General features: G+C 42.3%; 1 protein-coding gene across 1 annotated transcript in view; it reads right to left on the reverse strand.

The window, feature by feature from the left end:
- Positions 1-17162, reverse strand: part of LOC311126424 (semaphorin-4G-like) — a gene marked incomplete at both ends in the record, with an annotated part of 43504 nt that extends 26342 nt beyond the window's left edge. The window contains 6 exons of the mRNA XM_084200426.1: positions 4416-4570; positions 6021-6134; positions 6265-6358; positions 12105-12203; positions 16478-16540; positions 16985-17162. Coding sequence (XP_084056552.1) covers positions 4416-4570; positions 6021-6134; positions 6265-6358; positions 12105-12203; positions 16478-16540; positions 16985-17162 — 703 coding nt within the window. The remainder of the gene's footprint in view (positions 1-4415; positions 4571-6020; positions 6135-6264; positions 6359-12104; positions 12204-16477; positions 16541-16984) is intronic.
- Positions 17163-17570: the final 408 nt, after the last annotated feature.

Below are 17570 nucleotides of genomic sequence, written 5' to 3' on the forward strand. Positions count from 1 at the left end.
TGCTGTATCATCCAAATAATTATCTAAGTGAGTCTCAGAAATGGCTAATATATGAATGTTATCTGATGTTAGCAAATTATTGATTTCATTAACTTTATTTCTAAGGCTACATATATTAACCTCTTAAGGTTTGGACCCTAAAATGACATATCCAAATCTAACTGCCTGTAGCTCAGAACCTGAAGCAAGGATATGCATATTCTTGATACCATTTGAAAGGAAACACTTTGAAGTTTGTGGAAATGTGAAATTAATGTAGGAGAATATAACACATTAGATCTGGTAAAAGATAATACAAACAAAAAAACGTGTTTTTTATTAATTATTTTGTTCCACAAAATAATATTGCAGTTTAGGCACAATTTAGATACTGGCCACTAGATGGCAGCAGTGTGTGTGCAACGTTTCAGATTGATCCAGTGAAGCATTGCAATACTGGACTATTTTGTATCAAGTTTGCCCAAATGTGACGAATTGGTCAAATGGTACATGTTCAAGTACATATAGAGAACACACAAAAATTATATGGTAATACAAAATGTAAGTTTACACACTCTCAGGAATGTCATACATGATGGATCATTAGCTTATACACTAACTTTCACACATCTAGATGGCCAGGCGGGGTGGGTGTGGAGCCAGACACAGCAGGAGTTCAAACTGTAGAACCCAGTTTCTACATTTGAATATAAAAATGGATTGTATCAAACAAAACTATGCTACATTTTATCTCTGGGACCCTTAGGATGAGAAATCAGAGCAAGATTACTGAATGTAAGTACAGTCGTGGTCAAAAGTTTAGAGAATGAGTAGTATTGGTCTTCACAAAGTTTGCTGCTTCAGTGTTATGATATATTTTTGTCAGATGTTACTATGGTATACTTACAAGCATTCCATAAGTGTCAAAGGCTTTTATTGACAATTACATGAAGTTTATGCAAAGAGTCAATATTTGCAGTGTTGGTACCATTCTTGGCTGTGTTCTTAGGCAAAATTGTGAGTGAGCCCACTCCCTTGGCTGAGAAGCAACCCCACACATGAATGGTCTCAGGATGCTTTACTGTTGGCATGACACAGGACTGATGGTAACGCTCACCTTGTCTTCTCAGGACAAGGTGTTTTCCGGATGCCCCAAACAATCGGAAAGAGGATTCATCAGAGAAAATGACTTTACCCCAGTCCTCAGCAGTCCAATCCCTGTACCTTTTGCAGAATCAGTCTATCCCTGATGTTTTTCCTGGAGAGAAGTGGCTTCTTTGCTGCCCTTCTTGACACCAGGCCATCCTCCAAAAGTCTTCACCCCACTGTGCGTGCAGATGCACTCACACCTGCCTGCTGCCATTCCTGAGCAAGCTCTTTACTGGTGGTGCTCCGATCCCACAGCTGAATCAACTTTAGGAGACGGTCCTGGCGCTTTGTTGCATTCCAACCTGTAATTTAAATCGATTTCTATTTGGATTTCATGTAATGGATATACACAAAATAGTCCAAATTGGTAAAGTGAAATGAAAAAAATAACTTGTTTCAAAAAGTTCTAAACAATAAATAATGGAAAAGTGGTGCGTGCATATGTATTCACCCCCTTACTATGAAGCCCTTAAATAAGATCTGGTGCAACCAATTACCTTCAGAAGTCACATAATTAGTTAAATAAAGTCCACCTTTGTGCAATCTAAGTGTCACATGATCTGTCACATGATCTCAGTATATATGCAACCTGTTCTGAAAGGCCCCAGAGTCTGCAACACTACTAAGCAAGGGGCACCACCAAGCAAGCGGCACCATGAAGACCAAGTAGCTCTCCAAACAGGTCAAAGACAAAGTTTTGAACATCCCACGGAGCACCATTTAAATCCATTATAAAAAAATTGAAAGAATATGGCACCACAACAAACCTGCCAAAGATAACCCTGAAGGAGCTGCAAAGCTCCACAGCGGAGATTGGAGTATCTGTCCATAGGACCACTTTAAGCCGTACACTCCACAGAGCTGGGCTTTACGGAAGAGTGAACAGAAAAAAGCCATTGCTTAAAGAAAAAAATAAGCAAACACATGTGGGACTCCCCAAATATATGGAAGAAGGAACTCTGGTCAGATGAGACTAAAATTGAGCTTTTTGGCCATCAAGGAAAACGCTATGTCTGGCGCAAACCCAACACCTCTCATCACCCCGAGAACACCATCCCCACAGTGAAGCATGGTGGTGGCAGCATCATGCTGTGGGGATGTTTTTCATCGGCAGGGACTGGGAAACTGGTCAGAATTAATGGAATGATGGATGGTGCTAAATACATGGAAATTCTTGAGGGAAACCTGTTTCAGTCTTCCAGAGATTTGAGACTGGGACAGAGGTTCACCTTCCAGCAGGACAATGACCCTAAGCATACTGCTAAAGCAACACTCAAGTGGTTTAAGGAGAAACATTTAAATGTCTTGGAATGGCCTAGTCAAAGCCCAGACCTCAATCCAATTGAGAATCTGTGGTATGACTTAAAGATTTCTGTACACCAGCGGAACCCATCCAACTTGAAGGAGCTGGAGCAGTTTTGCCTTGAAGAATGGGCAAAAATCCCAGTGGCTAGATGTGCTAAGCTTATATAGACATATCCCAAGAGACTTGCAGCTGGAATTGCTGCAAAAGGTGGCTCTACAAAGTATTGACTTTGGGGGGGTGAATAGTTATGCACGCTCAAGTTTTCAGTTTTTCTGTCTTATTTCTTGTTTGTTTCACAAAAAAAAGTATTTTGCATCTTCAAAGGCATGTTGTGTAAATCAAATGATATAAACCCCCCAAAAATCCATTTTAATTCCAGGTTGTAAGGCAACAAAATAGGAAAAATGCCAAGGGGGTTGAATACTTTCGCTAGCCACTGTACATATATGGACAAGCAATGACAGTTCTTCATACCTTAGGGTTTGGCAGTATTCCGGGACAGATTGTAGTGGACCCAGCAACTGAGGATAACCGCATCGCGGGATCCAAATTAAACAGGTAGGCTAGTAATAATAGAATTATTCAAGAAAACACTTTTCCTGAAACGTTCAAAAACAACAAACCGAGCTCTCTCTCATTCCGCGTTCAGCATGCGTTGTGCTCTGATGACATCACAGTATTGTGAAATCGCTGGCTAGGACCTTTAGACATAGTGGGTATATTCATCAGGAAGTGCATAGAGGATGTTGTTCCTACAGTGAACATACCCAAACCATATCCGTGGATAGATAGGAGCATTCGACCAAAGTGGAGGAGCGGGCAAACCCATGGCTGAGGGTGTTGCTTTACGCTTTTCCTCCTCTAAGTCTCATACTCCCCACACTAGTCAGAATGAGGGAAGAAGGTAGCCCCTCGATGAGCCGCTGTTCGCCCTTACGTCCGCAAAGTGAGTGAATGAGGTGCATGCACTTTCAGTTCACCATTCGTGCCTACCGTTTGCCCGGGTTTTTTCCAAGGTTTCCTTGTTACCCAACCCTGCCTTTATGCCTAAGGTCAGCGGCGATTACAATTGTCTTGCCTTAGAGCTTGTAGCTTTCCACCCGCCACCCTTCCCTTCTACGGAAGAAGAGCATCCTTTGTGTCCAGTACGGGCTTTGCGCATATACTTGGAAAGAACGAGAGCTTTGCGCAAGAGCGACCAACTCTTTGTGTCCTGGGCACCTACCTGCAAGTGGAGGCCCCTCTCTCACCAATGGTTATGACATTGGATTGTGGAAGGTATTTTATTGGCCTATAATAGCAAGGGGTTACAGCCTCCGGAGGGCCTGTGGGCTCACTTCACCAGAGGTATGGTTAACACTTGGGCACTGTTCAAGGGCATCTGCTTACAGGAAATGTGTGTTGCGGCTTGTTGGGCAACCTATTTTATCAGGTTCTACCAGCTTGACGTCACTGCGCACATACTGTCCTCAGTGTTGGGGTCTTTGAGGGTTGATTCGTTGAGACTACCTGGCTTCGGAGAGCGTTTGCGATATGGGAGTTGGCCATATCCCACGTGAGATATCAAAACAAAAAATTGAAAGAGAACTCAAGGTTACTTGCGTAACCCAAGTTCTCTGATATTATGAGTGAGATATCTCACCCTACTCGCAAGAGTGTGAGGAAGTTCGGCATGCTCGGGAATGACCAGAGGGCGGGCAAGTGGCTCCTTATAATGAGGGGAGGGGCTCACCTCATTTGCCACACCGACCTGTTTGTCTCCGACAGACGTGTGTAATTGGTTCTTCGAGGTGAATCCCACATGTGAGATATCTCACTCATAATATCAGAGAACCTGGGTTACGCAAGTAACCTTGAGTTTCCTTGTGTTTGATACCGTTCCATTCATTCCATTGCAGCCATTGAGCCCTTTCTCCGCTTTCTCTCTCCATTGAGTTGGGCAACCGCTAATGCCATAACACATGTCCCCCTTCAGGCCTACCTTGCAGATTCGGGCCACACGTGCCACCCTGGTCTGGCTGGGGTAGGCCATCTGCTCCTGGCTCCTCTCCGTGAAGAAGAAGTAGATCTTGTCGTCATCGCCCACCGAGCTGTTGACGCTCTCCTTCAGCAGCGCCGAGCCCACAAAGTCCGCCTCTGCTCACACAATAACAAAACACAGATCATCACACTGTGTACATTCTGTCCAACTCCTGGAAAAGCACATACTATGGAGAGATTAATGTTATTGTAACCCTCCTACCATGCCACCTACTGGTACAGAGATAATGTAGGTTGAAAGCAAGGATGGCCACAGCATATACATTTGAGAATGCTAAGGTGAAGGCAGATCTTGTATTATGAAGGAATGAATACTAAAAGCCCTATGTTTCGGCCAGTACTTAGCACCAGACATGGGTTCAAATAATTAGATTTGATAATATTTACTGCATTTTAATTAGTTTCAAATACATTTCAAAACAATTATTTAGACAAAGTTTATTTGAAAATACAAGTAGTTGAATATTAAAGGAATGTATTTGGAAATTGGAATGTATTGTCATGTATTTACAACTAACTCTATTTGAAGTAGTGTATTTTCAAATACTAATACTGTACCCATAGAAGCCCCCACCCAGTTTGCCTTGCATGAAAATTAAGATGAGTATAGGACATTCCAAGGGGACCCCAAAAGTAGTTGATTTTGCCAGTCAATTTGAAAATACTCAAATACACAGAAAATAAGTATTTCATATACAAATATTTAAATATGCATGTATTTGAACCCAGGTCTGCTTAGTACCATATAGTTGTAGTATAATTCATCAAAATTACAGTTTACATTGGTATTCTAAAATTGCATAGCTGTAGGGATCAAGCAGGCCCTCAGTGTTCGGTTCAGGGGCGTAGGCATGCCCACCCACTGGGGAGCCAGGCCCTGCCAGGCCCACCCAATCAGATTGAGCAACATTTAAAAAAATAATACATTATTATTACAAAAATACTTCTCCACCCACCAACGAATTTCTGGCTGAAGTCAAGTCAAGAGCTCTGTTGGTCAGCTACTGCAAAGCAACCTATTGGTGCCAAAAGCCCTAGTCTGCCCTAGAAAGCCTATATAAATTCCGATTGGCAGAAGAAAAAAAAATGTAGATGCCCGTTTTGGCCTCTAAAATGAGTTTATTATGATCAAATTCGATCCCCAAGGTGAATTAAGTTCGCTACAAATCGAGATATTTAATTAAATAGTGATTCTGACTACTACATTTGACACAGACCAATCACGGGCCAGCAGGCTACTAGAAGGCTCCATAGACGTTAAGGTTAACTCTATCAGGCAGGACTATATCGACCATGATCCTTTGCTAGTTACGGCCACTTTCACCATGATCCTTAGTGAGTTTTTTGGTGCCATTCAGCCCCATTCAGCAATATGGCGCGTTTCAAATTAAAATGCTTCCGGCTTCATGCGCCATCGGGAGTTTTCCATAGGAATACGCGGATGACGTCAGTGCTATCACTATCTACTGGTTTTAATGTCTATGGGATCAAGCCACAAAATGAAACCAATGTCTATAAGATAACGGATGGGTGAGCCTGTCTTTACCCAGCAGCCACCTGGTGGGGGCCTCCTCTGTCCTCAGATTGGGGAAGGGGAAGTTCCGACGGACATCCGGAGAGCTGCGGAACTCATACTGGGAGGCTGAGAACATCTCACCGTCTGCAATCAGGACCGGAGGGATCAGAGAGATAGAACACAGAACAGGGGATAGAAGAGTGTCTCTCAGTCCATTCTTAGCAGTGGGTTAGGGCAAAATAGTGCAGCCCAGGGGGTAGATTAGGGTTCTTACCCACAAGGAGGCCGGTGTAGCCCTTGGCTGGGTCGTAGGGACACCTGTCCCTGCCCTCTTCGAAGCCAGAGGAGAAACTGAAGCGCTCCACATCCTGACAGAAAAGAGAAGAAGAGAGAGGATCAATAACTACAGTATGGGAATATAAATCAAACCATCACCAAAGCAGGTAACAGAGCATGCTAATAGAGTACTACTGTATGAGTCATAATACCCATAAAACATAGCGGTCAAACATGGAAATGGTTCCAATCGATTTTCCATCCTTAATTTTATAAACACTTTAAATAAGGGCTGTGTTTTGTGTAGATTTACCCTGGCTTTAGTGGTAAAAAAATACTCAATAGTCATACTTGAGTAAAAGAAGATACCATTAATAGAAAATGACTAAAGCAAACCAGACCGCATAATTTTCTTGTTTTTTTCATTTACAGATAGCCAGGGGCACACTCCAACACTTAGACATCATTTACACACTAAACATTTATGTTTAGTGAGTCCACCAGATCCAAGGTAGTAGGGATGACCAGGGATGTTCTCTTGATAAGTGTGTGACCATTTTCCTGTCCTGCTAAGCATTCAAAATGTAATGAGTAGTTTTGGGTGTAGGGAAAATGTATGGAGTAAAAAGTACATACTTTTCTTTAGGAATGTAGTGAAGTAAAAGTAAAAGTAGTCAAAAGTATAAATAGTAAAGTAAAGTACAGATACCCCTACTTACAGTGGCTTGCGAAAGTATTCACCCCCTTGGCATTTTTCCTATTTGTTGCCTTACAACCTAGAATTAAAAATTGATTTTTTGGGGGTTTGTATCATTTGATTTACACAACATGCCTACCACTTTGAAGATGCAAAATATGTTTTATTGTGAAACAAACAAGAAATAAGACACAGAAAACTTGAGCGTGCATAACTATTCACCCCCCCCCCCCCCCCCCCCCCAATGTCAATACTTTGTAGAGCCACCTTTTGCAGCAATTACAGCTGCAAGTATCTTGGGGTATGTCTAGCCACTGGGATTTTTGCCCATTCTTCAAGGCAAAACTCCTCCAGCTCCTTCAAGTTGGATGGGTTCCGCTGGTGTACAGCAATCTTTAAGTCATACCACAGATTCTTAATTGGATTGAGGTCTGGGCTTTGACTTGGCCATTCCAAGACATTTAAATGTTTCCCCTTAAACCACTCAAGTGTTACTTTAGCAGTATGCTTAGGGTCATTGTCCTGCTGGAAGGTGAACTTCCGTCCCAGTCTCAAATCTCTGGAAGACTGAAACAGGTATCCCTCAAGAATTTCCCTGTATTTAGCACCATCCATCATTCCTTCATTTCTGACCAGTCCCTGCTGATGAAAAACATCCCCACAGCATGATGCTGCCACCACCATCCTTCACTGTGGGGATGGTGTTCTCAGGGTGATGAGAGGTGTTGGGTTTGCGCCAGACAGCGTTTTCCTTGCAAAAAGCTCAATTTTAGTCTCATCTGACCAGAGTACCTTCTTCCATATATTTGGGGAGTCTCCCACATGACTTTTGGCGAACACCAAACGTGTTTGCTTATTTTTTTCTTTAAGCAATGGCTTTTTTCTGTTCACTCTTCCGCAAAGCCCAGCTCTGTGGAGTGTACGGCTTAAAGTGGTCCTATGGACAGATACTCCAATCTCCGCTGTGGAGCTTTTCAGCTCCTTCAGTGTTATCTTTGGTCTCTTTGTTGCCTCTCTGATTAATGCCCTCCTTGCCTGGTCCGTGAGTTTTGGTGGGCGGCCCTCTCTTGGCAGGTTTGTTGTGGTGCCATATTCTTTCAATTTTTTAAGAATGGATTTAATGGTGCACCACTGCCTGGCGTGAATTTTTTGAAACACCAAGGGGGGTGAATACTTTTGCAAGGCACTGTAAGTACTTTGCACCACTGCCTGGCGTGACGTTTTGACAACCGTGTAAATCTCTATAGGACAAAGTGACTTTTATCAATATATAAACCCTGCATTTATCCCCCAAAAATCAAACGCTAGTTAGCTGCTAATGTGGCTATCATACAGAACTACAAACACCTGTCTCAAGCTTCACGTCACTCACCATGATCTAGACGAGATTGCCAAATCGAGGCAAATGTAAGAATCTCTGGATTAACTATCTAATGTTAGCTAAATTTAGTAAAGAGTAAATTGGCTAAATTTGTTTCAATTGACAATTCTGTGAACTGTCTCGGGCAAGTTTTGAATTTACACAATACCTGTAATCTAGCTAGTCTTGAGTCAACAGTGTGCTTACTTTACTGCAGGAAGACATTGATCTGTTTGCTGTTACCCTCTGGACAGCAGATTATTAGTATAGCTACTAGGCAAGGTTATGTAACCTTATTTAGTCCTACTTGCTAAGGTGGGTTTTAAATTATTTGGTATTCACACATTTGTTTTTGAGGTAGAATTACTGTCATGTTATTGTTGCCAAATTGCAAACATTATTCCAGAACCAATTGGTGAGCCTGAGTCTTATCACCTCAACTAGGTAAGCTGTTTCAACTTCCTGCAATGTTTCAGTCATTGCAGGAAGTCCGGAAGAGCAGGAGTGTGTGAAGGGTTTTGTCCCAACCCAGCTCTAACACCTGATAATCAACATAACAAATCACGGCGATAGGCTATGATTTGTAATCAGGTATGCTTTGTAATCAGGGGCGGATTCATTTAGAGGGTATTGATATATAACGCATGCTCCTCTCTCAAGTTGAACTTGTTGACTGATACCAAGGCGGCGGTTGCTAAGAAGACGGGAGCAGCTGCAGACCAGAAGACTGCAGCCAAGGCATCACTGGTCCACACTTGCCCTGTCCTCTCCATGTGTAGGCTAATGTACTGGCCTTTGTGGTGCAGTCTTTCATATGTGAAGTAGTTTGTTGCATCGTATTACTTAGTTTATCATTTGTGTCAACTTTGAATTCAATCTAAGCCACAGATTGTTAACTTCCTTCATTTTTACTTGACCTTTACAGATGCAGACCAGAAGACATTCAAGCAGCACTTTGAGAGCAAGCATCCCAAGTCTCCAATGGTCCCAGTCCTGGTTGATGTGCAGGCCTAAGTGACCACACACACTCAAATGGACCTACAGCTGGGGTAAGATTCCTCAATCATTCACACACAGTAGACATAGTGTAAACCACCATGTTGTCAACAAAATGCTGTCCTCAATGCTTAAGGCCAGGGTACTTTTTTCCCCTTAATCATATCACAATCAACTTTTACCAGTTAAATGTAGATAACTCATTAAATATGCACATTTTTGCATATTGTGCAAATCAATTTTTCAGGACACTGGATGAAGTAAGCCTAAATATTTTGGTTTAATTTTGTTAAGACACTCCAGGACCGAACTTGTGCAGAGCAGATTGTGGATAAATACTTTTTCATCTTTCAATCTGTAAAATACTGAGGACATATTTGTAAAATGCATTTTTGATGTATTTCTCCAAAGAAAATGTTATCTAGAATGTTTTAAAAAATCTACATATCAACAATTCCCTCTGGGCAGGTCTGGAGAATATATCTATTCAGATGCTTCTGAAGCTGAGAAAAATGAGATGGCATGTGGGATGAGTCTACCTTTCGGGAAATGGCAGTTAAAGACAAGTACTGAATTTAGATTACCAAACGCCAAACGCCTATTTAGACCCAATAATCATCTCTTCAAAGTAAGTTACTAAATATAGTCCAGTTTGTAACACTCTCTATGAAATGGGCTTTTAAATTATGTGTAATTTAATTTAGTGAGATTTGAAATTATTGATATATGTCAATTTCTAAAGTGGTTCAAATTCTATACAATTTTGATGACGGTAGTATGATTAACTAAAGAAAATATACATTTTCATGAAGTTTTTGTCATTTTTATGTTTACTTTTTGAAAATACTAATATTAATGGACCAAAATACCAACAAATCTCAAAATTGAAAGGTACATGCAAAAATGTCATTTCATTATGTGGTGACTGGCCTTAAGTTGTATTGTGTATGGCTCAATTTGTGGAAATGCTGTGATCACTCATCGTCTTTAATGTTGTGATTCACATACACACGATGACAACGATATGAATGCTGCAACTGAGACGGAATGACAACGAGGGACACAAGCTGAGACCCCGAGTATGACTGGACATGGGCCGGATTTTTGTGACAACGACCTAAAAGGGGTGCAGAAGCACACCAGCACCCCATTTTATGTTTATTCCATGGCCAACCATCCCTCTAGCTACCCCTTATTCCAGACTATGCCTTTTATGCCCCATGGTCCCTCAACTTCGGACACTATGGAACTCTCCATCTTATCTCTATAAACCCACCCTACCTTCGTCCAATTTCCCTATGCTGCTTCCTTCACTTGTTCTCTTGATTTGATTACATCTGGACTCAGTAACATTTTAAAAAGTGTTGTGGTGTACTGTTTTTGCTACCTTTTTTTCACCTGTGTAATGCTGTTCTCCTGCTTATTCTAGGGTTCAGACTGAATGCAGTGTTAAATGTGCTGCTCACAATTGACAGCAGCAATATGGACCTGTTAAAATGACAATAAGGGTGTTGATATAGCTACGTTTAGGCATGGCTTCCTTGTTTTGAGTCTGTTAAGTGTGTTTCTCATTCTGCTGGAGTTGACCTAGTATTTTATATTAAACATACCTTACACACCCAGTTGTTCTCCATTTGTAACTCACCCACCAAAAATCACAATATGCTGTTTTAGATTTTGTGTTATTTGTGGTGGTCTAATTCTTCAAATGGAAAAGCAGAAGAATCTGTGTGCTCTCGGATAGTAATAATAGTTAATATGGTGCTCTTCGATGTCCCAGGTTTGTGGCATTGATGAATAAATAATGTCATTTTTACTTCAAGTCAAATGTTTATATTATGTATGAAAGGCATATGTATGCATTGTTTACTATTTTGATTTTTTAAATTGATGTAATTGTTGGAGTTCAGGTGTTTGACGTGATTGATGGGTGACTAGGTGCATTCTTGTCAAATAAATATGCTTATTCATGATTATGGATACATTCTGCAATGAGTTAATCTGGCTTTGAATCTGCAACTGAACATGTCAACAAGTTAGTTCTGAATTGCTTTAATACAGCAGTGCATTCTGACATCATTAATTTAAATAGATTTCACCTCGTTCATATAGTTGGCAGACATTATAAGGGATTAAATATAGACTGCCACAGGCTGAAGGAGAAGAGGATCTGGTAAAATACGGGTATGTTGCTATCTAGCTTATTTTCAAAAATCTAGCCTAGTATTCATGGCACATTGTAAATATCTGACTGCTACTAGGTTAGTATTCTGTACAATACACAAGACCAAATGCATAAATAAGACAAATATTAGTTAAAATATGGAACAGTAAATGAAAATGTTCAATATATCTTTCATTTTGGATCAAAGTAGCTAGTAACCAGCTAGCTGACAGCAAAGGTGTCAGCTGGAGATGACGTGCAGGAGCTTGCAGGGATTTGTAGTGTTGCATGATGTCTACTTCGATGCTAATTAGCATTTTTGAATCTGAGAGTAAATAGAGCTGAATATATTGATAAAAGACACCTTGTCAAAGAGAGATTTACACGGTTAGCAAAACGTCCCGCCAGGGAAAGCCTACATGACACAGACCTTGTTTGAAGTGGTTCTAAGATCCCCTATGGGAAAAATGGACGGTGAAAACATTTTTGGAACCATTTCCGTGTTTGACCACTAGGTTTTATGGGTAATATGACGTGTCCACTGTGGGGCTCTATGGGCAGTTTGTTGGGAGCCGGCATGTAAACCAGGAAATCCCCAGCAACAGGAAGGACAGCTCTTACTATGTAAGCACAGAGGGGCCTGAAGGCGTGCGTGCCACAGACGTACAGGTGAGTCTCATTGTACCTCTGTAGGAAGCGGATGTGATTGTAACAATCTGTCTGTAGGAGAGACACAACAGGATGGTTATACATCTATATAGCATCAACCTAATCTTGAAGACATAGGCTAACACATTCACTTGACTCCTTCACGCATGGTGCCGGAGGGGATGGCTGCCGTTTTACGGGCTCCTAACCAATTGTGCTATTTTGTGTGTTTTTTCGCATTGTTTGTAACATATTTTGTACATAATGTTGATGCTACTGTCTCTTATGACCGAAAATAACTTCTGGATATCAGAACAGCGATTACTCACCTCAAACTGGACAAAGATTTTTTCTTTAATGAGTCTGACATGTAGGATATAATGTTGCTCCTAGACAAGGCCCAAATCCCCGTCATTCGCATGAAGAAAATAAGGAAATACAGGGGGCGGAGATCAGGGTGCCTTGTGAGAATTTGTTGGTGAGTGGGTAACCCGCCTCTACCATCCGTTCTATTACCCAACGTGCAATCACAGGAGAATACACTGGATGCGCTCTGTTCGAGACTATCCTACCAACGGGACAATAAATATAAAAAACTGTAATATCTTATGTTTCACAAGTTGTGACTGAACGACGACACAGATAATATACAGTTGGCTGGATTTTCCGTGCATCGGCAGGACAGAACAGCTACGTCCGGTAAGACGAGGGGTGGGGGTGTGTGTCTATTTATCAATAACAGCTGTGGCGCGATGTCTAATATTAAGGTAGTCTCGAGGTATTGCTCGCCTGAAATGGAGTACCTCACGATAAGCTGTAGACCACAATATCTACCAAGACAGTTTTCATCTATATTTGTTGTAGCCATTTATTTACCACCACAAACCGATGCTGGCACTAAGATCGCACTCAACGAGCTGTATAAGGCCATAAGCAAACAAAAAAATGCTCATCCAGAAGCGGCGCTCCTAGTGGCTGGGGACTTTAATGCAGGAAAACTTAAATCCGTTTTACATGTGCAACCAGAGGAAAAAAAACTCTAGACCACCTTCACTCCACACACAGAGACACATAAAAAAGCTCCTGATTCCTGCTTAAAAGCAAGTACCAGTGACTCGCTCAATATGGAAGGACTATCAAACAGGCAAAGCGTCAATACAGGACTAAGATTGAATCCTACTACACCGGCTCTGACGCTCGTCAGATGTGGCAGGGCTTGCAAACTATTATGGACTACATAAGGAAACCCAGCCGTGAGCTGCCCAGTGACACGAGCCTACCAGACGGGCTAAATGCCTTTTATGCTCGCTTCGAGGCAAGCAACACTGAAGCATGCATGAGAGCACCAACTGTTCCGGACGACTGTGTGATCACGCTCTCCGTAGCCGATGTGACCAAGACCTTTAAACAGGTCAGCATTCACAAGGCCGCGGGGACAGACGGATTACCGGGACGTTTACTCAGAGCATGCGCGGACTACCTGGCAAGTGTCTTCACTGACATTTTCAACCTCTCCCTGACCGAGTCTGTAATACCTACACTACCGTCACTGAGAAACTTCCTTCTTTTCAAAAGAAAAGCATTTTTTTTGTCCATTAAAATAACATCAAATTGATCAGAAATACAGTGTAGACATTGGTAATGTTGTAAATGGCTATTGTAGCTGGAAACGGCTGATTTTTTATGGAATATCTACATAGGCGTACAGAGGCCCATTATCAGCAACCATCAGTCCTGTGTTCCAATGGCACATTGTGTTTGCTAATCCAAGTTTATCATTAAAAAAAATGTGAAAACCCTTTTGCAATTATGTTAGCACAGCTGAAAACTGTTGTGCTGATTAAAGAAGCAATAAAACTGGCCTTCTTGAGACTAGTTGAGTATCTGGAGCATCAGCAATTGTGGGTTCGATTACAGGCTCAAAATGACCAGAAACAAATAACTTTCTTCTGAAACTCGTCAGCCTATTCTTGTTCTGAGAAATGATCAGCTATTCCATGCGAGAAATTACCAAGAAACTGAAGATCTCATACAACGCTGTGTACTACTCCCTTCACAGAACAGCGCAAACTGGCTCTAACCAGAATAGAAAGAGGAGTGGGAGGCCCCGTTGCACAACTGAGCAAGAGGATAAATACATTAGAGTGTTTAGTTTGAGAAACAGACGCCTCACAGGTCCTCAACTGGCAGCTTCATTAAATAATATCCGCAAAACACCAGTCTCAACGTCAACAGTGAAGAGGCGACTCCGGGATGCTGACTTTCTAGGCAGAGTTGCAAAGAAAAAGCCATATCTCAGACTGGGCAATACAAATTTAAGATTAAGATGGGCAGTCTGAGATATGGCTTTTTCTTTGCAACTCTGCCTAGAAGGTCAGCATCCCGGAGCCACCTCTTCACTGTTGACGTTGAGACTGGTATTTTGCGGGTACTATTTAATGAAGCTGCCAGTTGAGGACCTGTGAGGCGTAAAATAAAATTGCTTTTCTTTCGAAAACAAGGACATTTCTAAGTGACCCCAAACCTTTGAACGGTGGTGTACAAGTTTCAAGCAGACCACCATAGTCCCTATGCCCAAGAAAGCGAAGGTAACCTGCCTAAATGACTACCATCCCGTAGCCCTCACGCCGGTAGCCATGAAGTGCTTTGAAAGGCTCACATCAACACCATCATCCCGGAAACCCTAGACCCACTCCAGTTCACATAACGGCCCAACAGATCCACAGATGACGCAATCTCAATCGCACTCCACACTGCCCTTTCCCACCGGGACAAAAGGAACACCTATGTGAGAATGCTGTTCATTGACTACAGCTCAGCATTCAACACCATAGTTCCCACAAAGCTCATCACTAAGCTAAGGACCCTGGGACTAAACACCTCCCTCTGCAACTGGATCCTGGACTTCCTCCAGGTGGTAAGGGTAGGCAACAACACATCTGCCACGCTGATCCTCAACACGGGGGCCCCTCAGGGGTGCGTGCTCAGTCCCCTCCTGTACTCCCTGTTCACCCACGACTGCGTGGCCAAGCACGACTCCAACACCATCATTAAGTTTGCTGACGACACAACAGTGGTAAGCCTGATCACCGACAACGATGAGACAGCCTATAGGGAGGAGGTCAGAGACCTGGCAGTTTGGTGTCAGGACAACAACCTCTCCCTCAACGTGAGCAAGACAAAGGAGATGATCGTGGACTACAGGAAAAGGAGGGCCAAACACGCCCCCATTCACAACAATTGGGCTGTAGTGGAGCGGGTCGTCACCAACGAACTATCATGGTCCAAACACACCAAGAAAGTCGTGAAGAGGGCAAGACAATGCCTTTTCCCCCTCAGGAGACTGAAAAGATTTGGCATGGGTACCCAGATCCTCAAAAAGTTATACAGCTGCACTATCAAGAGCATCCTGACCGGTTGCATCACCGACTGGTATGGCAACTGCTCGGCATCCGACCGTAAGGCGCTACAGAGGGTAGTGCGTACAGCCCAGTACATCCCTGGGGCCAAGCTTCCTGGCATCCAGGACCTATATACTAGGCAGTGTCAGAGGAAGGGCCAAATTGTTTTCAAAGACTCCAGTCACCCAACTCATAGACTGTTCTCTCTGCTACCGCATGGCAAGCGGTATCGGAGCGCCAAGTCTAGTCCAAAAGGCTCCTTAACCGCTTCTACCCCCAAGCCATAAGACTACTGAACAATTAATCAAATGGCCACCCATACTATTTGCATTGACCCCCCCCCCCCCCCCCCTTTGTTTTTACACTGCTCCTACTTGCTGTTTATTATCTATGCATAGTCACTTTACCCCTACCTACATGTACAAATTACCTTGACTAACCTGTACCCTCGTACATTGACTTGGTACCGGTACACCTTATATATAGCCTCATTATTGTTATTTAAATTTTTTAAATGTATTACTTTAGTTTATTTAGCAAATATTTTCTTAACTCTATTTTCTTAAAACTACATTGTGAGTTAAGGGGCTTGTAAGTAAGCATTTCACGGTAAGGTCTACTACACCTGTTGTATTCAGCGCATGTGACAAATTAAATTCGATTTGATTTGACTACATTATTACATTATAATAACAACACCACACCATTGTTATACTAGATTGGGCCGTCTAATAAGGAGAGAGAGAAACTGAGAGAGAGAGAGAGAGAGAGAGAGAGAGAGAGAGAGAGAGAGAGAGAGAGAGAGAGAGAGAGAGAGAGAGAGAGAGAGAGAGAGAGAGAGAGAGAGAGAGAGAGAGAGAGAGAGAGAGAGAGAGAGAGAGAGAGAGAGAGAGAGAGAGAGAGTTTGTGCATTGAGCGGTGGGTGCTACATGCCATTGGTTGTACCTGATTGTCTTTTCCTTTGTTGAGACACTGCTTCTTCTGCTCTGCCGAAGCTTCCCAATCAATCTGCAAACATAGGGGGACAATAATGACCACTCAGTGGGAGAATGGGACAGTGTACCATGCCAACATTTCAATACTCCAGTGAATACTCAATTTTAATACTCCAGTTACTCCCATCAACTACATCATTGAGTTTTAATATATTCTGTTGGCCTGTGAGTAAACTTGCCCCATACAGTTAATCCAATACTCACACTGCAAAAAATGAACGTACAATAGGATTTACTGAATCTCCTTAAGGCTATTATTAGCCTGTCCTGTTTAAAATTTGTGAAAGAGAAAAAGATTTGTGAAGGAGAAAAATATTTGTGAAAGACGGTTCGTTTTGCAATTGCAACATAACGGTTATGTGATATGTTGTGCTGTACCAGTTAACCAGTTACAATACAATACAACTTTTTTGAAACGGAAAGTTAGCATCCTGGCTGGTACGGTAAAAATACTCACCGTGAGGTTGCCAGGTGTAGAGATGTTGGTGGTGTCCAGTGCGTAGAGAGCCCCCCTGGCCCCTACATACAGCACCCCATTGTCCTCCTCCAGTAGAAGTGTGCTGTAGTTCTGAGATGGGCTGCTGAACCGCTGGCAACCCAACAGGCCTGAAAACAAACACACAAACTTACTGAGACTTTGGGGTCAATTTAACTGAACCTGCATTGTTGTATTTGCACAGTTTTCCAATGGTCAAATAAAGTCACAGAATGGTTTTGGCACTGAAAAACCCTATAATTACTATTACTACTGCCAAGCACAGGTACATGCTTCCACTTTTCAGAATAAGAAAACACTATGTTGGGTCTGGTGTTATTCCTGTGTTAGGGTATACGTCTTGCCTCATAGAATGAAACTGGCTGAACTTAAAGTTTTACTTGAAGTAATATAGTTGGAATACTATGCACATGCTTTCTCTTTCCAATGGTCTCTCTGACCCTATAGCGTGTTGTGTTTTCTACCAATTCTTCCTCTTTTCCGATAGCTGAACTCTGGCCCTATGCTCCACACACAGCTGCAGTATAGTCTCTCTATCAGAAGTGAA

This window comes from Coregonus lavaretus (assembly GCF_964263955.1).
Source record: "Coregonus lavaretus genome assembly, contig: HAP1_SCAFFOLD_2109, whole genome shotgun sequence".
In the NCBI taxonomy this organism is placed as follows: domain Eukaryota; kingdom Metazoa; phylum Chordata; class Actinopteri; order Salmoniformes; family Salmonidae; genus Coregonus; species Coregonus lavaretus.